Here is a 22,342-nt window from a genome sequence, read left to right as displayed (position 1 = left end):
CAGCAGGAAACCGCCTGTGGACTGTCCTCTGTTCAAAGGCCAGCTTGTTAGAGACTCGTGGAACTATGAGTGTTCTGGAAGTTGTCTGAGCCTCTTCGTTGCTTCTCACAGAAATACTGAGAGGCCAGGGTCATAAAACAGATCTGTGCTAGCCTAGGGTCTGTGTTCACTTACTCTGTGAAGCAGTACATCACGCTGGCTGACTATTGAACGCAGAGCCCCACAGGCACTGGGATTTGGTTTCTTGGTGCTGTAAGTGTGCGGGGGTATTGATGGAGGCCCACTTAGAGGTGTTTAGCTTAGAGCATTTATGAGTACGTGACAGTGGGTTAATTTTCATGGGAATTCAGTTTGCCACAAAATGGGTCACAACCTAGACCGTCCCCACCGCCTTGCTGTCACTGAGGACTGTTGGGATGTAGATTTCAGCTCCCTGTACTGAACACAGACCTCGAGCAGCGGAGCTCCGTGGTGACTGAGCTGCCCCCCTGCACACAGTTCAGCCCCGTCCTAGCACTCTAGCAGCCTCCCCTGCTCCTTAGTGTGTCCAGGAGGAATGTGGAACATACGCGAGCGGACGGAGCGTCTCACTTGCTGCTCTTTACCGATTTCAGGCCTTCAGGAGAGGAAGGAGACAGTCCGTGGTGTGTACTCGGTGATTGACCAGCTCTCTCGGACTCATCTCAATACCCTGGAACGCCTCATTTTTCATCTAGTCAGGTAACTTCAAGAGGCAGGGGGCTGTCTAGTAGTTTGCTTTTTTACAGAGAGATTTTTGTTGTAGGGTATGTGCACTCGCCAGAGAGATTAGAAAGCAAGAAGTCACCCCCCCAGAGGGTATACCCACACCACAGTCTCTTCTCCTCCATTTTCCTCTCAGGATTTTGGGCACACACACAAATCCACCCAGTGAGTTTGAAGCCACCAGGCCCAGGACTCAAACCGCAGTCAGCCATGTGATAGTCTAGTGACATAACCATTGTATCATCTGCTGGTCCCTCTTCGGGATTCTTTTAAATAAATGAAAAGACCTTCCATTTGGCATACTGACAGGTGTGCGTATTCTTTGCTTCTGTTGGTGAAGTCCCCTGAGCTGGACTGCAGGTCAGGTCCTTCTCTGCCGTCACTCGAGCCACGGGAGGCTTCCTCCTCGTAGAGCTGCTGTGACTTAGCCCGTCACCAAGCTCCTAAACTGCAGAGGCTGTGAAGCTGCTAACCCCCCCTAATTCATGGGAGCTGGTTTGGATCACGTGCCAGAGTTGGCCGATCACGGTTTTAGGAGCCGCCTCTCATGCCCTGTATGTAAATATCAGCAGTAGTTGGGAAGACTTGGATGAATACCTCATATGACCGTCTCAAAATGCCTTAAAGTCTCGGGAACCAGCAGTTAGCGTAATGGCTATGTCGCTGGACTCCCACATAGTCGACCACGGTTCGTGTCCCGGACCCGGTGGCTTAAAACTCACGCCGGGCGCGTGTGCGTGCATGCCCAAGATCCTGAGAGGAGAATGGAGGAGAAGGGATTGCGGCGTGACCATCCCCCCTGGGGGGTGATTTCTCGCTTTCTGTCCCTATGTCTCTCTCTGTCTGTCTGGCGAGCGCACGCGCCCTACAGTGAAAATCTCTCCCAAAAAAAAAAAAAAAAAAAAACCCTTAAAGTCTCTGCTCTGCAGTCTTCAGACTGCCCTTCCAGTTGGGTTGGCTTTGAGCAGTGGATACTGAATTTCCCTCCCCACGCTGTCTGCCGACCTGAACTGCTTCAAGGAAGAAGCAGAGGGAACATACCCTTTCCAGAGAGGAAGACACAGCTTCAGGGAAGTGTCCAGTGTCACGTGGACAAGTGGACATCCTTCTAGTGTTATCAACCAGGGTCACACGGTCTTCCACTCATCCCTTCGTCCTCCCTCCCTACTCCTATCTCTTTTCACTGTTTTGGTTTGTTTTATTCCTTAGAATTGCTCTGCAAGAAGACACTAATCGGATGTCTGCTAACGCTTTGGCCATTGTGTTTGCGCCCTGCATTCTCCGCTGCCCGGACACCACTGACCCTCTGCAGAGCGTGCAGGACATCAGTAAGACCACAACGTAAGGCCAGCCGCCCTCACCCCTGCGCGACCCCAGGGCCTTGGACCATGCTGTCATTCTCACTTTATTCAGATGCCACCCGTACTGGATGAGCCTGTAATTCAGGAGTTCTTAAGATCGCTGGGTATATGTTAAGGATGGAAGCTTAGATTTCATTTAACTGAGCATCGTTAGCTTTAAAGGCTCTTACATTTTAAATCTGGCTTTTTTTTTTTTTTAAGAATTTTTTTTAAGAATTATTTTATTTTATATATTTGTACATTTATTTTTTAATTTGACCAGAGAGAGGCAGATGTTGAGAGTGAGAGAGAGAGGAAGAGAGAAAGTAAGCCACCAGATTCAGGACTCGAACCCTGGTCGGCCATGTGGGAGTGTCCAGCGCCTTAACCACCACACCAGCCGCTGGTCCCAAATCTGGCTTTTTTTAGAACTGCTTGTATATCCTAAATAGACTTTAAAATTCCAGTTTGACAAATCATACGTACTTTGTATCTCCCTGTAATCTGGTTTTGGTCTTGGCTCTGGGTCCCTTTGGTTGTAATACTTCAGTATACCTGCATTTCACTTGGGCCTTTTGTTCTGGACCTCTGCTTTCCTTCCATGGCAGTTTTCCTCTGCTTCCTTTCTTAATGTTGAGTGTAAAAGGAGCTTTAAAAAAATGCTATTTCTTGGACCCCATCTCCAGAGCGTCTGAGTTACTCTGGGGCATAACCTGGACACGCATTTTGAAGCTCCCCTTAGACTGTTTTTAAAGTACAGCCGAGTGGTAAACCACCATTCAAAATCTTGTCTCTGAGCTCGTAAAGTCAGGGCTGGCGATCTTCCCTTTCCCTTTTGGAAGCCAGTCTGGGACACTACACTTGGATTTATTTCCGTTCTGACCACTTTTCTCCCCTCTGTTCCAGCTGTGTGGAATTGATTGTCGTGGAGCAAATGAATAAATACAAGGCTCGTCTCAAAGACATCAGTAGCCTGGAATTTGCTGAAAATAAGGCAAAGACCAGGCTGTCGCTGATTCGCAGATCCATGGTAAGATTCAAGACGTGCAAGCACGGGGAGATGGGGCCTGCGTGGCTTCCAGGTGTGCGTGTGTGGTGGGAAGAGGGACTGTCCTCAGAGCTTCCCACAAGGGCAAGTGAACAAAGTCGCCAGATCTCAGGATAAGTGCATGTATGGGTACTTACCGTTTGACTGGGAACACCTTCTTTAGTCATGCATACAGAATGTGCGTGATCAAATACCTGAGTGTTTGTAATCAGGTACTTGAATAAAATGTTGGCGACTTAATAATCTGCCTTTTTTTCCCCTTTTTCAGTTCTTACTATGACGATTTAACAGTACCCTGATTTCCCGTTAAAATTAACCCATTGTCATGCACTGTATAAATCTTGTGACTTAAGGATTTTTTTCTCTACTTCTTCCACCATCTCTTCCCACCTTCCCCATGTCGTTTTTGGTGGTCCTGCCAAGTTCTCAGAATCCAGAGAACTCGGTCATTGCAGTTTGATGTGACTCATTGGCTCACGAGGAGGTGGGATTTTACTGAGTCTGCTGTCACCATATGAAGGGTTTTTTTAAGGGTTTATTGTTCGGTATCTTTGTCGTCAGTGAGCTCTATGTAGATAGCTGCAGTTCTCGCGGACCGGTAGGGTCTCAGTAACTGGGAAACCTCAGTAACTGGGAAACTGCTGCTGCTCGCCACTGCCCTTTCTCTCAGCAGGCCTCCCATCACCATGCCCTGTGTCCTGGGGCCCGGATAGACTCCCCGTGCCTTTGTGGTTCATTCAGAGAGGGGCACTAAAATAGCCGTTTCCTGCACCGTGTAACCTGCCTGGGGCACAGTAAATGTTTGGCAGAAGTCTGTCGGTTAAGTAAGTGCAGCGCCTTCTCTGAAAACGACTCAAGCATAGGCGGTTTCCAGGCAGTTAGGTATTCGGTCAAGCTCGTCATAGGATCCGATCTAAAACTTTTCTCTAGAAGTTGGAAACAGAGACCCATTTAAAAGTGGACTGTGTCTGTAGTATGAATTTCAGGAACTCGGTTATAGGAAGCCCAGTTACTAGTGCCCACCCAGGGAGGAAGAGAGCCTTTACTGTGAGTCCACTTTTCAGAGCAGGTGTAGACAGGCCGTGCTTTTGTGCTGGGGCTGCAGGATATGGACGGATTCAGTCCACTGAAAGAGCGAGCCTTCTCTTGGAATGGGGCAGTGACATGTGCATTCTAACCTTCTGCTTTCCTTTTCATGCCCTTCCTAATCCAGAAACCTGCTCTAATTGCAGTTAGATTTATGAGCATAACCCGCAGTTCAGTCTCGGTATGTATTAACACTGCCGCGTGCCCCGGCCGCGTCCCATCCTTGTCCCTCATCCATCAGGAATTGTTCCGCTCTGTCTGTCGCCCATGCCTGTCCACCCTCATGTTCAGCAGTTGCGGTCCCACTCAGGGCCAGCCTCACTTGCCTTCCTCTTACTCCCTCTTCAGACCCTTTGTCTCCTTCCTCGGTGTCATGCAGTCAGACAGCATTCACGTGCAGTATGCTAGTTTGTCTTCTGGTCAGATGAGCCTCTTTCTGGGTCTCTTCTTCGGTTGTCACTAAAAGGTGAGGATGAAAAGCATTAGCATTCAGGCTCCAAGTTGATTTCTGCTGTGAGAGCCACGTCCCCTCCTCTGCCTGACTGTCTCAAATAGCTGTCAGCGCCTCCAGCACCCGTCCCCAGTAATGCTCACACGCTCATTCGCATCTCCGGCTTGGTGGTGTCTCCCCCGATGGAGAGAGATGGCACTGACCTGCTAGCACTTCCTAGAGCAGCAGGTTAGAGCAAGCTCGTGGACAGAGCGTGTTCTAGACGTGAACATCAGAACAGAGCTCCTGCCAGGGGTGTATTGCTGGTCCCCACTTGAGTCCCACTGGTTATCAGAAATGAGGGGGGACGCCAGTGCACATGGAAACTAATTTCAGACACTGCCCCTCTGTGCTCAGCCGTTTCACTGAAGAGCCGTAACCTGTTGAAAAGTACAAATCAGTTTTGTTTTGTCTAGCATCTGCCTCTGAACTCTGATATGTCAGACTTGCCTTTCCCACTGGGTGTCAGTTTTCTTAGCCTCTTGTTACTGTTGGGTCATTTTCAAATGCTGCAGTCTCATTCAGTATTTAAGATTTGGTTCTTGGGACCAGCAGATGGTATAATGGTTAAGTTGCCGGACTCCCATATAGTCGACCACAGCTTAAAAGTCAGTCTGAGTGCATGTACGTGTGTGCCTAGAATCCTAAGTGGAGGATGGAGGAGAAGACTGCAGAGTGGCCATCCCCCCGGAGGGTGGTTTCTCACTTTCTGTCCCTCTGGCAAGCGAACATGCCCTTTAGCAAATTTTTAAAAGGTTTGGTTCTCTTCATATTCAAGTTTTAATCGTAAGTCCGATCTAGTGTTCTTGCTTCCTCCCAGGGCAGAACAGGCCTTAATCGGGGGCTCGGGACTTTGTGGGTGGGTGGCTGGTTTCCATCGGTCACACACTCGGCCCTTCCTCTTTCTCGACCTTTCCTGCCTTTGGTCTTGACACTGGGAAGAACTATAGGGAGGATATATCTGGTTTTCTTACGTTAAGGGTGAAAGCTTAGCTGTCCCAGGATAGTGGTGGCAGGCCTTGAGCGTGGTTGTCCAGCTTGGCTATTGTGGCTTGACGTCAGTGGGCTACAGGAAGGTCGTACCCACTCCTGCGTCCCTTGCCGACCCTCCGCTCCACCTGGTCCCACGGCTGTGGGCGTTGGCAGTCCTCGCTAAGGTTTGGTTACATCTTCTGGCCAGATCCCAACTGGCAGGAGTCTTACCATTTAGGAAGCTGTAAAATCCACAGGATCGTTCAGAGTTTTTTAAAATTCTAAGATTTGAAAACTTGCAAGTGAATCACTGATACCAAATATGGTCATTTTTTTTCATTTGAAATCATAGTCTCCCTTGCTGTAGTTGCAAAGAAAAGGTCGTAGTGAGCTCCGCAGCTCAGAACTCACACCTTCCGGCCCAGCTGCAGCGGTGCCCGCTCAGTGCCGCTGCTTGGAAGGCCAAGGCCACGTCGGAGGCCCAGGTTCAAGCCCCACCCTGCCCTGCAAAGCCAGGGGTAGGGGTGTCTGCTCCCAGCCTCACTCAGGAGGCTGAGGCGGGAGGACCGCGAGCGCATGGCCCGCATGGGAGGAAAGAGTCTGCGCAGTGCACAGGCCTGGAGTCCCGTCCCACTACTCAGCGTGCTGGGGCAGGAGGACTGTGACAGCGAGGCCCTAAAACACTCACACACTCCCCACCAAGGAAAACGGGATTAATAAAACTAATGGCACTTAACTGAAGACGTGAAATGAACGTGACTGTTTCTAGCTGTTGAATGCATGGTAGCAGAAGACGTAACTACCATGATGTTGGGGCCGCCGCCTCGATTCCCGTCGCGGGTGCTGGCAGTTTACCTCTGCTGCTTTAGTTCAACGTCAGCGCGTTTCTCAAGGAGTGAGAAAGGCTAGCAGCATCTCAGTATCGTTGTGCAGTTCGTTCTTACATTGTAGACCCTTTGAAAGGGACTTGGGGACACCCTCGTACTCTCACCTCTCCACCAGGGGTCCTTGGACTGCACCTTGAGAACCGCTGCCCGACAGTGCATATGACACAGCTGCTCACCTCGCTGCAGGAGGGCTAGCGCGCAGCACACACACCGGCTGTGTTGAAAGTGCTCACCTTCTCTTACTCTCTGACAAATGGTTACGTGCAGGCGTTGGGGTGAGGAGTTTGAGATAGCCTGGCCAATCTGTTACCACACCATGCAAAGCAGCCATCTTTAAAACCCTGGATAGCAGTCTCTTCCTAGCAGACTCCTCAAAAGGTGGTCTGGTCATTTAATTCCTTCGCTCGTATTTTTTGTGACTTAACAGAAGACACTTCAGAGTGATCTCCATCTTGGCCCAAAGTGCTGGCTTTGGTGAAATTTCCTGGTTAGCCTTCTTAGATTTGCGCTGTACCAGTTATGTGTAATTCCCTCTAGGTGGCGGGTGGTTGTCCCCACCTCACACACCCAGCCGTAGACAGACCCCGGTCACGTGTGCGTTCTTTGGTCTTCGGGAAGTGTCTGGACCCTCCCTCAGGAGGATAGCGCGTGCCTTCTCCTACACGGTTTTCTGGTGTTACGGGCAGAGGGGCCCGTTCCTGCATCACCGCCGTGAGTCTGACCCTGAGTCTGACCGTCCGTCCTCAGCTGCGGAGGCTGACTCTCATTGATACTGTGTCCGTCTCTCTGCGCATCGACCATGCCTTGCCATTCCTGCATCCTTTCCCAGGAACAGTACAGCATTTCCATTACAAACCAGAACTCTCTTCAGAAGCCTCATTCACGAGGTGTTCAAAAAGTTCGTGGAAAAACGTATTATGAAAAAAGCGCGTGGGTTTCCACTTTTCTCCCAAATGAGCTCATATTTCTGTTACTCCACCAGCTTTTTGAAGTCCCATTTATCTTCTACTCATCTTTTCTGTTACCGCCTTTAGACTCTGGTGAGAATGGAGATGTCAGGCTCTCCTGAGGACTACGTCAGTAGGGTGTGCTCGCCACGCTGTCCCTCACACGGAACATGGCAGTAAACTAGCAAAAATGTTGGAAAGCAGATCACTAGCTACTCTTAAGAAAAGATGGAGAAGGCACAAATCCACAAGTAAAAAATTAAGGACAGGTGGGGCCAGCGGGTGGTGCGGTGGTTAAGGTGCTGGACTCCCACATGGCCACCGTGGTTCATATCCCAGGGACAGGATGGAGAAGGGGTTTCAGTGAGGCCATCCCCTCCAGGGGTGATCTCTCACTTTCCCTCTCACCGTTTCTGTCTCTCGCCAGTGAGCATATGCGTCCTATGACAGAAACCTTAAAATACAAATAGGAAAGAGTAATCATTGGTCACAGTGAAAAGTCAGGGTCCCGTGAGAAACGACGGTTATATTAGTTACCGGTTCCAGTGTAACAGATTGCCATAAACGGATGACTTGGAATAACAGTGAACATCATTAACCCGTACAGCCGCGTGGCAGGAACTCAGGAGCAGCTTCTGTGTGGTTTTGGCAGGGCTTTCTTGAGCTCGTAGCTGTGAGCTTGAGCATGTTCCCAGGGCTGCAGTTGTGAGAAGGCTTCACCGGGGCTGCACGGTCGGCTTTCAGAACGGCTTCCCCATGTTGCTGGCCTGTAGTGCCTGCTGGCAGAAGGTCTTAGCTCCTCAGCACAGGGACTCTCCAACGCCCAGATAGCACGGTAGCCATCTCACTCCAGAGCAGGCTCACCAGGAGAGTAAGGCAAGCTCCCACAGTGAGGTGCTAGACTCGCACGTGGCTGACCACGGTGAGGCTCCTGGACCTGGGTGCTTAAGATCACACTGGGTGCACGTGCATATGTGTCCACTATCTTAGAAGGAGACCGGAGGAGAAGGGATTTTGGCGTGGCAGTTTCCCCTGAGAGGTGATTCTCACTTCCCTTTCTCTGTCTCTGTCTCTGTCTCCTCTCCCACGAATGCACACACCCTATGGCAAAACCGGAAAAAAAGAAAGAAAAGAAAAGAATGTAATGTTGATTCTCACCCTGTCCCGCTCTGCAAATAGCAAAGGTAAAACTGTATAAAAGTACTAAAGGTAGCGGAGCACAGTATGCACCCTGGACTGGACCGTGGGTTTTAATCCCAGCTCTGGTTTACTGGCCATGTTGGTGCGGGCAGGTCACTTAATCTCCACGCCTCTGTTTTGTCTTCTGTAAATTGGTTAATAGTACCAAACCCAAAGAATGGAACATGTTGGGACTGGCACTTGGCATAATGGCTATGTTGCAGGATTCCCATGTAGTTGACCATGGTTCAAGTCCCAGATAGGGTGGCTTAAACTCACACCGGGCGTGTGTGTGTGTGTGTGTGTGTGTGTGTGTGTGTGTGCCTGAGATCCCAAGAAGAGAATGGAAGAGAAAGGATTGCAGCGTGGTCACCCCCCGTGGGGGGTGATTTCTCGCTTTCTGTCTCTCTGTCTTTCTGGTGAGTGCATGCGCCCTAGATCAAAAATCTCTCGGGGGGGACAAAAAAATAATTGAACATGTTAATATTTGTAATAAAGCCAGAAAGACAGTACTTGGTATGGTGATATAGACAGAGATGTGCAAAAATAGCTCATCCATGAACATTAATCTTAAAGTCTTGAGTTAAAATACTAGCATGCATAATTGAGTATCATAAACAAAAACCTTAATTGGGACTGGCAAGTGGCATCAGTTCGAGTCCTGGACCCAGCAGCTTGCTCTCTTTCTCTCTGTCCCTCTCTGGTCAAATTGAAATAAATAAATGAAGTAATTCTTTAAAAAAAGAAAAACATAAACCTTGATCAAGAGGAATTTAACGTGAGGACGTAAGAATGATTCCACGTGGGACTGGCAGGTGGCATAGTGGTGCTGGACTCCCATGTGGCCGACTGCAGTTTGAGTCCTGGACCTGGCGGGTTGCTTTCTCACTTTCCCTCTTTCTTTCTGTCTATCTCCAGTCAAATTAAAAAATAATAGTAATAAATAAAAATTAAAGACTTCTTTATTTAAAAAAAAGAATGATTCCACTTACCCTTTTTTAAAATTTACTTAATTTTATTAGTAGTTTAAAATTTGCTATAGGGCACCTACACTCGCCAGAGGGGGTGGGAGAGTGAGAAAGCAAGCTGCCAAGTCTGGGGCTTGAATGGCGGTCAGCCATGTGTGAGTCGAGCACCTTAACCATCATGCCACCTGCTGGCCCCAGTAGGGTATCTGTTCATGTAAATCACAACTTTAGTTGATCTGTGGAAAGAAATTGTATTTTCATAGTAAAAAGGCTCCTGATAGAATTATATGGGGGAACGTCAAAAGGCTGATGGAAAATGGTATGAAAGTGGGACTTTATTTTGGTTCAAAGAAAGTTTGAAATCCCCATCTATTGTTTTCCATACTCTGAATTTTCCATAAACTTGTTGAAAACTCCCCCTCACATGAGCATCTCTTGTAAAAACATCCTTATGGATCAGAAGCCAGCCGCTTGCTTACTAAGGAGAGGCAGGGTGTCCACTGTTACCACCTCTCTCAGACTAGAGGCGCCCACTAATGCAGTTAGATGAGGAGAAGGAGCCAGAGCTATCGAATTCAAGAAGAGGGGACTTACCATTGTTCTGGTTATGGTTGGAGTCCTGTAAAACTCAAGACAGTCAACTGAGCAAGCTGTTAAAGTCTGTTAGGGCAATTCAGGGTAAACACGTTCCGGAGGCAGACCACACAGGGCTACTGGTTCCCCTTTGGAGACCTCTGCGTGCACCGAGCACACGTGCCTGTCACCCAGGCTGGCTGAGGCCAGGGGAGGATCGCCATGGCGAGACTGTGTCTGGGGTGCTGGGTCTGTGTCTCTCTTACTCATGCAATAAGTAAACGTTTTAAAAAAGAATCCAGTAGTGTCTGGGTATAATTAATAGTTGATAACTGTTATATAAACAAACAACCAGTTGGATGAAATAATGAGAAAAATGCCCTACCAACCTAATGTTGGTCATTTGATGTGTCTGCAAGTTTTTTTACCATTCGTTTTTTAAACTTAAGTGGTCTGCAAGTTTATGTCTTCTCTTAAGTTGCTTTCTGTGGTCTTTGTCAAAGCACTCTGGGCTTTAGGAGTTTTGATTTTTCTTTCACCTCTATTCAATGCTTCCTAACCGCGGTCAGATCTGTACTGCTCTTGGATCCTCTGCAGTCCACTAGGTAACTCTTATCCAGCCCAGGGCGAAGTGCCCAGGTTGCAAGGTGACAGTGTGACCCCGAACGAAGGCAGCTCCTCGTTGAACTCTAGGACATGGATACTAAGAGTGCTCAGGTTTGTCCAACTCCCTGAGGCTGTTATACACTGTTAAGTCTCAGTTATTCATTCGGCTTCACCAGAAATAGTTCAAAAGGGCTAGAACGTATAGCATGATTCTGACCCATCGTAACAGACCTTCTCCCCGCGTCGGCGCCCCCAGGCCCCGCTCTGCCTCTGTGCCACAGTGCCACCCAAGTCCCCTTCGTCAGATTTGCAGGCGGGGATTCTGTGGCGAAGGCATTCTCCGTATCCCCTCTAGCCCTGGGGCTTCCCCGCTCAGAGTGGAGCGGCAGTCTCACCCTGCCTGCCACTGCTGCACGTCCAGCCCCAGGGCCCTTGCAACACCCTCCAGCCTGGCTTCCCACTGGGACCAAGCCCACCTGCACTTCTCTTCCTGGGACAGCATATTTCCCTTCGTCCTTCCAAAATTAACTGGGAAGTTTGCCAGTTTATCGTCATGTGGGTTTTTTTTGTTTTGTTTTGTTTTTAAAAGAATGCTCTGATTTTATTTATTCTTATTTCTTTTTATGAGAGTTATTTATTTAATTTCACTTGCTATTATTTCTTAATTTGACCAGAGAGAGACAGTGAGACCGGGAAAGTGAGAAAGCAAGCTGCCAGACCCAGGACTCGAACCTCAGTCAGCCATGTGGGAATCCAGTGCCCTTAGCCACCACGCCACCTGCTGGCCCTCATCATGTAGTTTTTGAAAGATATTCGTATATGTGTATAAATAGCTGGCTTTGAAAAGGAACTCTGAGAGGACCTTTTCTCTTTTGTGGTACCGATATAGAAAAGCACAGAAGCATGAGTAGGCAGGTGAGCCCCTTATTGAAAGTGAGCACCCACATACACCCCAGCAGGACGAGGTCTCTGCAGCCCCCGGAGGCCCGCCCCCTCCCCAGTTCTTTCCCTTCGGAGGTAAGCAGAAGCCGGCCTCGGGGGTAATCACGTCTGTTTTCTTTATTGTTTGCTGCCAGAGTAAGTATCCCTGAGCACTGTAGTATCATTTTGCCTACTTTTGAGCTTTCTGAAAATGGAATCACTGGGACCAGCAGATGGCATAATAGTTACATTGCTGGACTCTCACGTAGTCAAGCACGGTTTGAGTCCTGGATCTGGCAGTTTCAAACACTCCAGGCACGTGTGCTTATGTGCTCAAAATCCCAGGAGGAGAACAGAGACAGGATCGCAGTGAGGCCATCCCCCCTTGGAGGTGATTTCACACTTACCCTCTCACTGTCTCTGTCTGTCTCTCTCTCTTGTGAGTGCATGTGCCGTAAGGCAAAAAACTCTTTAAAAAAAAAAAGAATGGAATAATTAGCATGTTACTTGGTAACCAGTTTACTTCAGTCACCCCAGGTGTGTAAGATGTGTCTGTATTGTGCTCAGTTGTTACGTGCAGCGTTCCAGGGTGTGTGTCACAGTCCCACCCAGTGTGATGGATACTCAGGTCGTGTTGGGGGGTTATGAACCTGCGATTTTATTGAGGAGAGAGATAGGGGCGAATTTGCTGGTCAGGGCATGGCTGTCTTCAGACAGAACGCCAGGGCTTTTTTCAACACTGCCAGTACGTGGGAGTCCCCGGCGGTTCCCCCTCCTCCCCAGCACTCGGGTTGTCAGATTCCAGAATTTTAGCCGTTGTGCTGGGTGTTGCTGATTTTTAAAATGTGTGTTTCTGCGCTATGACTCTAATGATGTATTGGCTGTTAGTTACCCTCCTTCGTGAAGGCCCATCAAAAGCTCTTACCATTTCTCTAACTGGGTGCCGACCAACATCTGTAGCAGTTCTTCATGAATTCTAGGCCCACGCCCTTTGTCAGTTACTCTGTTGAAATACTTCTTCCACTCTATTGTTTGCCTTTTGCCTTCTTAAAAGTTGTCTTTTGATGAACAGAGGCTCTTAATTTTAATGTAGTCTAATTTTATATCTTCCCTTCAGGACTAGTACTTTTTGGATCGTGTTTAAGCAATATCTCGCTTCCTCAGGTCATGAAAATCATCTTCAGGGACCAGCAGATGGCATAATCACTGTGACGCTGGACTCCCGTGTAAGCAACCACGGGTCAACTCACAGACCAGTGGGTTAAAACTCAGGCTCTCAGGCTGGGTGCCTGTGCGCTTCTCCATTTCCAGGAGGAAATGGAGAAGAAGGGATTGCCTATGGCCATCTTCCCTGGGCGTCTGATTTCTCGCTTTCTATCTCTCTGGCGAGCGCACACACACCCTGTAGCAAAAATCTCTCTTTAAAAAAAAAAAGAAAGAGGGGACCAGCAGTTAGCGTAATGGCTATGTCACTGGACTTCCATGTAGTCGACCGCGGTTTGCGTCCCGGACCCGGTGGCTTAAAATTCACACCGGGTGCGTGCACATGCGTGCCCAAGATCCCGAGAGGAGAATGGAGGAGAAGGGATTGCAGCATGACCATCCCCGCTGGGGGGTGATTTCTCGCTTTCTGTCTCTCTATCTCTCTGTCTGGTGAGCGCACGCGCCCTATAGCCAAAATCTCTCAAGAGCCGACGCGCCCTATAGCCAAAAAAAAAAAACCCTCCAAAAAAAAAAAAGAAAGAAAGAGAATCATCTTTATTGTCTTCTAAAAGATTCATCATGTTATCTTTCATATTTTAATAATATAGCCCCAGTGGAGCCAAATTTCTGACTTTATTTTTTGAGAGAGAGAGATGAGGAGCACCCGCAGTTGGGTTCTCATACCATGGTCCACCGCAGCCTCCGTCAGCCTGGACCACAGGCACGGGCGCAGGCACGCCTGGCTTGTCAGGGGGTCCCGGAGTGTCACCCACGCACCTTTTGATGTGGGCTCGGTTGATTACCACTGTACCAATGTGTGGCCCCATTTTTTATGTATTTATCATATTGTGCATATTGCTTGGCTCCGTGTGTAGGATGTTAAGATTTTTGCACCTGTATTGATGCGGGAGCTCATCCCGTGATAGGCCTTCCTTTGGCTTATCTTGATGGAAAAAATTGGACTTCAGTTAATTCCTTTCAGTGTACGTATTGTATTTTGGTATCAGGGTCATGCTAGAAGACAAGTGGAGGAATAGACTTTTTCTTTTTGAATTCTGTGGAAGAATGTGTGTGTTCCTGTTTGACAGTGAAATCTGGGCCTAGCATTTTCTTTCCAGAAAGGTTTTGATTATGGCCCCAATATCTTTACTACTATTCACATTTTGATTTATTCATTGACAGTATTAAATAGTTGGATTTTTGTAGACATTGGATCGCTTTGCAATTTCAGATTACCGACGTAAAGTTGTTCATCGCAGCCACTTAGCCTTTTCGTGTCTGTAAGGCCCGTAGTGTTGTCCCTTTCACATCTCTGCCTCAGAGTGTTTGTTACTTCTCTTCTTTTTCTTCATCAGTTTTCCCAGGATTTAAAACTTATTCATCTTTTCAAGGAACTACAGGTTGACTTTGATTGCCTTTTTTCTAGTATTTATTTACTCTTCTCTGTATTTTTCTCTTTTCTGAGGTTTACTTTGTTGTTGTTGTTGTTGTTTAATATGGTTTCCTGAAATAGATCCTTTAACCTTCCTTCTTTTCTGACACATTTATTCAAGAACTTCCAGGTAGACAGAGCTTACACAACAGACAAAGCTTTTGGCTCAAACCATTTTCTAATTTCCATCATGAGTTCTTCTTTTACCATGGATTATTAAAAGTCTTTCTCTTGGGGCCAGCAGGTGGCATGGTGGTTAAGGCAGCTGGACTCCCACATGGCTGACCACAGTTTGAGTCCTGAATCTGGCAGCTTTTCTTTCTCACTTTCCTTCTCTCTCTCTCTCTCTCTCTCTCTCTGTCTCTGTCTCTCTCTGGTCAACTTCAAAAAAAAAAATTAAAATAATTCTTTAAAAAAAATTCTTTCCCTTAATTTCTGAATATAAAAGGTTTAAAATGTTCTCTTTGTAAATTGCACTATCAGAATACTTAAAGTTACCTTAATGGTCAGATAAGTTATTTCCGCCCTTAGAAATCTGTTTTCTTGCTATATGTAAGTGTTCTTGTAGTTGATAGATACTAAGTCGTGTACGTCTGTGAGATCACTTGCGTTCAGTTGTTGAGATTTACATCTTTACTGTTATGTGTACACACTTGTTCTTTCGGTATTGGTTATAGCTGTGTCTATTTCTTTGAGTATTTCTGTCAGTACTTAGAATCTTTTGAAGTCGGGGCAAACAGTTAGCATAATGGCTATGTTGCTGGACTCCCATGTAGTTGACCGCGGTTCTGGTCCCCGACCCAGTGGCTTAAACTCACGCTGGGCGTGTGTGCGTGCATGCCCAAGATCCTGAGAGGAGAATGGAGGAGAAGGGATTGTGGCGTAGCCATCCCCCCGGGGGGTGATTTCTCGCTTTCTCTCTCTCTGTCTCTGTCTTTCCGGCAAGCACACACACCCTATAGCAAAAATCTCTCCCAAAAAAAAAAAAAAAAAACCAAACTTTTGAAGCCATTTCTTATGTATATGCAAATTTGGAAATGGTTTTTCTTTGTAATTTGGACTTTTGTCCTTCTGAAATTTCTCTTTTTAGTACAGGTAATATTAAGTCCACTTTGTGCCCCCTTTAACTACACCAGTTTTGGCCTGGTGCATCTTTTTCCCCTGTAGTTTCACATTCAAACTTTCTGAAGCCATATGTTGTACATGGATCTTTTGTAAATGCCACTTAGTTGGGTTTCTTCTTAAAATACATGGTGACAATCTTCCAAATTTAACAGGAGCACTTAATCTGTTTACATTTAATGGAATTACCAATATATTTGAATTTAAAATATGCTATTGTATTATGTACTTTTTATTTGTCCTACCTGCTATATATTCTTTTTTTGGTTTTTATATTGCCTTTTTTCTTCTGACTACTTTTTATTATTCCATTTTCTCTTGTGTTAGTTAGATGTCTTATTCTCTTTTACTGTTGTTCTAGTAGTCCACCTAAGGATCATAGCACAGGTCTGTGACCTACCCAAACACGCTCACTGGGCCTTTGGTCTTCCCCAGGTGACTCAGGACTTCAGAGAGCTTTAGCTACTGCCTGGCTGAGTCTCTGCTATTGCTGTGGTCACCTGTGATTTCGCCTGCAACCCATAATCATCCTGGTCCATGCCGTCAGTGTTCACTTTCCCCTCCTCGCGTGGTCACTGTTTTCATGGCCTCCCGTTTCTCCCTGAGCCGCCCCGCCGGCCCTTGGTGCTGGCGCGCTCTGCAGCGCAGGTCCCCTGGGCCGGCTCTTCTCTTGGCGCCTGGCTGGGCTTCACTGCCCCTCTCTCCTGAAGCTTGTTTTCGCGGTGGGTAGGGTCCTAGAACTGCAGCTACTTTTTCCTCTCAACATTGAAAACACTGGTTTTTGCCTTCTAAATATTAATTTCTGTTGAGGAATAAGCTTCGAATATAACAGCTGCTCCGTTTTTTTGCAGTTATTTGTTTTTTTCTGGCCACTTGGGAGATTTTCTCTTCCCTTGGTTTTAGCAATGGTATGTCTAGGTATGGCCTTTTTCTTGCTTTCCTAGTGGTGGTAGGCAGCTTTAATTCAGCAGGTTAGTATCTTTAGCTGATTTTTAAAATGTCCTGTCTGCCATTGTCCCTTCACTACTGGTTCTGTGGGATCTTGCTCCAGATGGGGTGGGTCTTTCTATTGGGTCCTCTGTCTCACCTTCATTCATGAGTTTCTCCCTCTCGTTCCTCCCCGCGGGTGCTGGGCTTCTATTCTGGCCTCACCTCCCAGCTCCTAACACAGCGTGTCCTCGTGTGTCTCAGCATGGTCGTTTCAAGTCTGTCTGGTGGCCAGTCTCTGCCGTCATCGGGGGTTCTGCTCCCTGTTGTTTTACTGGTTTTCATCTCACTGTCTGTCTCCCTTTACAACTGGTTACCTTCGATTGTGCATCAGACATAGTATTTGAAAAATTACTTGTGCAAATATTTTGAGTCAAAGAATGGCATCGATTTTCTCCAAAGAATGTTTAGTATTTTTCTTCTAGGTCCGAGAGCACTAGCAGTCTAGGATAAGTTAGGTCCTGTCTTAGGGGTTACCGTCTCCTGGACCATTCAGATGACTCGAAACTAGGCTATGGGGTCTGCAGACACGGCAGCAGTGTCAGTACCCGATGTCTAGGACGCAGACCTTGAAGAGCTTGGTGTCAGGCACAGCGGCTTTACCGGTGGTGCCCACACACGCCAGTGGGCCTGGGCCCCTGCCTCCAGCAGTTGATCAGCATTGCAAAGGACAGAGAGGCACCCTTGCAGCTTTGTGGACCACACGGCCTCTGTGGCACCACCAGCCTGCCAGAGCACCCCCGACAGTGAGCAAGTGAGGGTGGACGTTTCAGGGGTCTCCTTTACAGAAGGAGGACAGGTTGGGCTTCATAGTTGCTGGCCCAGCTGCAGCCTGTCGGGCTCTGCTCGGGCCCTGAGCTTCCGTGTCTGAAGTGTACATTGGCAGTCAGCCCCGGGCTAGCCTCTCCTTGGTCCGCCCAGTTAACTGTCAGGGCCTTCAAGCATATGTTGGGCTTTTATATTTGGTCTAGTTCTTTGGAGTTCTAAGAAAATCCTGGTCTGCCACTAGCAGAAGCTAAAGTCATAGATAGGTGATCGGTTTAAAAACAATGGGATGTTTGTTTTCCCCTCTTATATAAAAAACAGAAGCTACGTCTCACTAGTACCATGTGACATAGAAGTGATTGCTTTTTTTAATTTTTTACAAGATAAGCTATACAACGTATTTCATTAGTCTCCCTAGAAGAGAGTGTGTTCCGAAGTTGAAGGGAGAGAGCCCTCTGCCCATCAGGCTTTTCCGCAGCAGCGAGAGTGTCCCTAGCGGCACCGGCTGCCATGGCTGGTGGGCACTTGGCCTGGGGCTGGTGTGGCCGCAGAGCTGTTTTCACTTGAGCGAGGAAGTTACATGTCAGTGGCCGTGCCGGGCAACTCAGTTGGGAGGAGGTGCAGCCCAGGTGAGGAGACTGTCATTTCTCACCCCTACCCATGGAGTGCCCACTCTCCAGCACTCTCGCAACAGTATTCTAGCCTGAGCATGTCGGATGGGTGCCGCTGGGCCTTGCGGGGCGTGTCTGTCTCGCTCTGCCCCTCCCTGTCCTGGATGGGCGGCGTGGAGCCAGCGCCCTCACTGTCTCACCTGCACTTTCCTCTGCAGGGCAAGGGGCGTATTCGTCGAGGAAACTTCCCAAGTCCGTCCTCACCCGTTGTGGTCCGATTGCCCTCGATGTCCGACGTCCCGGAGGAGACGCTGACCCGCGAGGCAGCCGCGGAGCCTGAGCTCACAGAGCAGCAGCAAGCGGCCATGCAGCAGGAGGAGCGGGTGCTGACCGAGCAGATCGAGAACCTGCAGAAAGAGAAGTGTGTGTCCCAGGGGCGTCTGCGCTCACTTCCTCCCCTGCCTGCTCCTGTCCTTCCCACCTGAGGGAGGGCAGGGTGTGTAGGCCATCCCCTAGGCTACGGTCCTGGACAGGCTGACTGGGAGAGTCAGGCCGGCTGCAGTCCCGACAGGTCAGGGCCAGCCTCCCCCACAGATTGGTTCCAGGCTCTGGAGAGCAGGTGGCATGGAGGTTAAGGCACTGGATGCACATGGCGGATGCTGGAGTTCAAGTCCTGGACCCAGTGACTCGAAAATCACTCCAGGCATGTGCGCGCGTGCCCAGAATTCCAAGAGGAGAATGAGAGAGAGAGGGTTACAGCATGGCCATCCCCCCGGGGTGATAGCTCACTTTTTCTCTTCCTCTCTTGTTCTCTGGTGAGCACATGCACCCTATAGAAAAAACAAAACAAAACTTTCAAAAAAAATTTAAAAAAAAAAAAAAAAGAATTCCTTGGGGACCAGCAGTTAGTGTAATGGCTATGTCGCTGGACTCCCACGTAGTCGACTACGGTTCGAGTGCCGGACCCAGTGGTTTAAAACTCACACCGGCGCGTGTGTGTGCGTGCCCAAGATCCTGAGAGGAGAATGGAGGAGAAGGGATTGTGGCGTGGCCATCCCCCCTGGGGAGTGATTTCTCACTTTCTACCTCTCTTTCTGTCTCTGTCCAGCGAGCGCACACGCGCTATAGCAAAAACCTCTCAAAAAAAAAAAATTGGCCTAGCTCTGATTGGCCTAGAGGTTAAAGGAGCAGGGTCCCACATGGCCAACCGCAGCTTGAATCCTGGAATCTGGGGGCTTAAAAACATGTGTGCCTGCCCCAAACCCCAACAGCATGGGAAGTGAGGGGAAAGGACTGCAGTGTGACCGTGTCCCCTTGGGAGTGCTTTCTCCCTTGCCGTCTTCCTCTCTTTGTCTCTCTGTTTCTCCCTGGTAAGTGCACATTCCTTCCAGCAATTAAATAAAAGAAAAGCCACTGGGCTTGGCCGTGGAAACGTTGATGAAGCGAAGGTGGGGGTCACTGAGCTGGGGTTGCTCACTGGAAGAAAACAGGACCTAATTCCACGTTGATGGACATGTATGGGAGATACCGAAGGATGAATCGGAGTTTGCCAGAAAGTGGAAGGGTTTTTGTTTTTGTTTTTTCAGAAAAAGGAAGTGTGAGCAAAGTTGCAGAGAAGTGAACACACGTGGCTTATGACAGTTAGGGCTGCAGCAGTTAATTGGTGAGACTTCCTTAGAAGCCCGTCCATGGGCCCAAAGCTAGGGAGGTGGAAGTTGAAATCAGGAGGACTCTGGTGGGAGGGGATGGACCACAAGGGCTGTGAGAATTAGAAGCGTCAGGAGAAGGTGTGCAGAGTGGAGTGCGGCTGCAGAGCTGGCGTGTTTCCAGGGCGTGGCAAACCCCAGGGCCTGCTGTTGGAGAAGTCGCTTATGTAAGGTGGCGGAGAGGTCATGAGAGGCTGCTGGCGGCGTCAGGAGCTTTGGGTGAGGGGCCACGGTGAGTGCCCAGAGCTGCTCACTGAGTCAGGGCAGGCGATGTCCAGCGGCAGTGAGAAGCAAGGTTTGGAGGCAAGTGACAGACCTCAGGGGTTGAGGGCGTGACTGGGCAGGGTGGGTCTGTGAGGAGGAGGAGCAGACATTGCCTTGAGCGTGGCTGAAGCTCACAGGGCAGGAGGATCAGCGCTTTCTGCCTCTAGAGTTCCTGGGGCGGAGTGGAGGGTGCCGGCTGTGTCCAGCAGGTGGTGCTTCATGGAGAATGGTTTAGGAGCCGGAAGGATCTTAGCGAGCAGCGGCTTTCACCTCTGTGTCCGGTGGGTGAGGACCCTGAGGTCCAGAGAAGGGGAAGTGCTTTCGCCGCACATCACGAGTTAGAGCGCGATCTCCCGGTTTTGGCCGCAGAGAGTGCACAGCCGCGGGCCCTTCTTCACCCGTCCCTCAGCCGTTGTTGATCCTAGGTCTGCGGTCTGTCGTTTTGTCCTGCAGTGCACGTATCTCAGCCCTGCACAGACCCTTGTCACCATCCTGAGGGGGACAGTAAGAAATGAGACTTTAGATAAGCCAGCAGATGGCGTAATGGTTGCATTGCCAGACTGTCACGTAGCTGACCGCAGTTCAAGTCCCAGAGCTAGTGGCTTAAAACTCACACCGGGCGCATGTACGTGGGTGTCCAAGATTCCAAGAGGAGAATGGAGAAGGGATCACAGTGTGGCCGGCCCTGCTGGGACGCAGTTTCTCGCTTTCTGTCTCTTTGTCTCTCTCTCCAGTGAGCACGTGTCCTGCAGCAAAAAATCTCTCAAAAAAAAAGAAATGTAAGGGGCCGGCAGGTGTGAGGGTGGTTAAGGGCGCTGGACTCCCACATGGCCAACCGCAGTTCAAGTCTCGGACCTGGCGGCTTGCTTTCTCACTTCCCCTTTCTCTCTCTCTCTCTCTCTGGTCAAAATTAAAATAAATACGTAAGTAAATAAATAAAGTTAAATAAGATAGTCCTTTAAAGGAAAAAGAAACGGGACTTAGCTTCCTGACTTCCCCAGGTCTTTCCCTCCACTCCCTCTCAGTCGCTGATGCTTCTTGCCTGTCCCTCTCAGGGAGGAGCTCACGTTTGAGATGCTCGTGCTGGAACCCCGTGCCTCTGACGACGAGACCCTGGAGTCGGAGGCCTCCATCGGGACTGCTGACAGCTCAGAAAACCTGAGTCTGCAGTGCGAGGGCGCCGTCTCTGAGAGATCAGGTAAGTGAGCACGCCAGCGCCACGGCCCACGGCCCCAGGTTTGCTTTGCAGAGGAAGCCTCGGGACTCCCCCGCCACTACAAAGCCCCTTCCAGGAGCGCACTGCCCTTACATGGGAGGTGGCAGTCCTAGTCCTAGGAGCCGCCCGTCTGTTTGGAGATGAACACACCAACTGTCCATCAGACCCGCCTTCGGTGTGATGCGGTTTCTCTTGCAATTTGACGTTCTCCCTGTGTTTGTCAGAGAGAAAAGCCAGCAGTCACGGTCCACGCCACCTCGCTGACTGGCGGCCATTCTCTGAGGGCTGGCGGGCATCGTGTCCCACATGAGGCGGGACTGAGTTACCGAGTGACCCATCTCAGGAGGGCACAGAGCCTGCTGCATGTCCTGGCAGTTTATAAATGACAGTGGCTGTCCCAGGCCTCCTGGAGCCAGGGTCAAACCCGGGCGCCCTTGGGGTTGACTCTGAGGTATGTGGAAATGGACAGTGAGTTCTCCTCAAGCTCTGACCGCATGGGAGGTCAGCCCGGGTCCCCCGCGTCCCTAGCGCACGCACCCCGATTCCAGAGGGAACAGAGACCTCTGTGTTGCACAGGGATTTGCCGTAGGGAAACTGTTGTTTACAGCCTGGGTCTTCCTCCTGCACCAGAGAGAAGCTCAGCCCTCAGCTCTCTGAAGGCAGCTGGCAAGTCTGAACCGTGGAGTAAGTCGCGAAAGCAGCTAAGAAAGCAGCCAGACTCTCTGGATTCGGGGGACCCGCCCGTCTCTTCCTTGCGTCTGTCCAACACCGCGTTGCCTCACGGGACCAGAAAGCGATTTCAGATTTATTCCAAATCTCCCTTCTACCGAGCTGCCTCAGCTGCCGAGGCCCCAGGAACGGAAGGCCTGCCAGGCCAGACCAGAGCCCTGGAAGACAGGCCTCAGTTCATCAGCAGAGGGACCTTCAACCCCGAAAAGGGCAAACAAAAATTAAAGAATGTGAAAAACTCACCTCAGAAAACCAAAGAGACCCCCGAGGGGACAGTCCTGTCTGGCCGCAGGAAAACCGTAGACCCAGACTGCAGCTCCACGCAGCCGCTCGCGCTCTTCGGGAACAGCGAGTTTATGGTCTGAGCTGGCAGGCCCTGTCCCTCACGCGTCTGCAGCACTCCACCCTACGTGTGCCCTGCTCGCGCCTGTGCACATGGCGATGGGCTTGTGGCTGGCAGCCGGTTCCTGGCCTCCTGCAGAAGCAGGCCCTTCCAGAGCCCGCGAGGTGGTGCCGGCTGGGGGGGGCTGGCGGGGGGGGGCGGCG

The 22,342-nt window shown here is 49.6% G+C and overlaps 1 protein-coding gene across 13 annotated transcripts in view; it reads left to right on the top strand.

Moving 5' to 3' along the window:
• Positions 1-22,342, top strand: part of MYO9A (myosin IXA) — a 206,150-nt gene that overhangs the window by 179,757 nt on the left and 4,051 nt on the right. For 10 of the 13 annotated variants that reach the window (XM_027767784.1, XM_027767791.1, XM_027767785.1 and 7 more), the window contains 6 exons: positions 615-720; positions 1,954-2,085; positions 2,991-3,114; positions 18,100-18,302; positions 20,907-21,049; positions 21,698-22,313. In XM_027767784.1, coding sequence (XP_027623585.1) covers positions 615-720; positions 1,954-2,085; positions 2,991-3,114; positions 18,100-18,302; positions 20,907-21,049; positions 21,698-22,161 — 1,172 coding nt within the window. In that variant the 3' untranslated portion in view covers positions 22,162-22,313. Of the gene's footprint in view, positions 1-614; positions 721-1,953; positions 2,086-2,990; positions 3,115-18,099; positions 18,303-20,906; positions 21,050-21,291; positions 21,623-21,674; positions 22,314-22,342 lie in introns of those variants that run through there. The other 3 variants (XM_027767789.1, XM_027767788.1, XM_027767790.1) reach the window with 3 other exon arrangements.

This window comes from Tupaia chinensis, unplaced genomic scaffold (assembly GCF_000334495.1).
Source record: "Tupaia chinensis unplaced genomic scaffold, TupChi_1.0 Scaffold144682_1, whole genome shotgun sequence".
Classification (NCBI taxonomy): Eukaryota; Metazoa; Chordata; class Mammalia; order Scandentia; family Tupaiidae; genus Tupaia; species Tupaia belangeri.
Note: the sequence above shows the minus strand (reverse complement) of the source record. Positions and strands in the feature narration are given on the sequence as shown.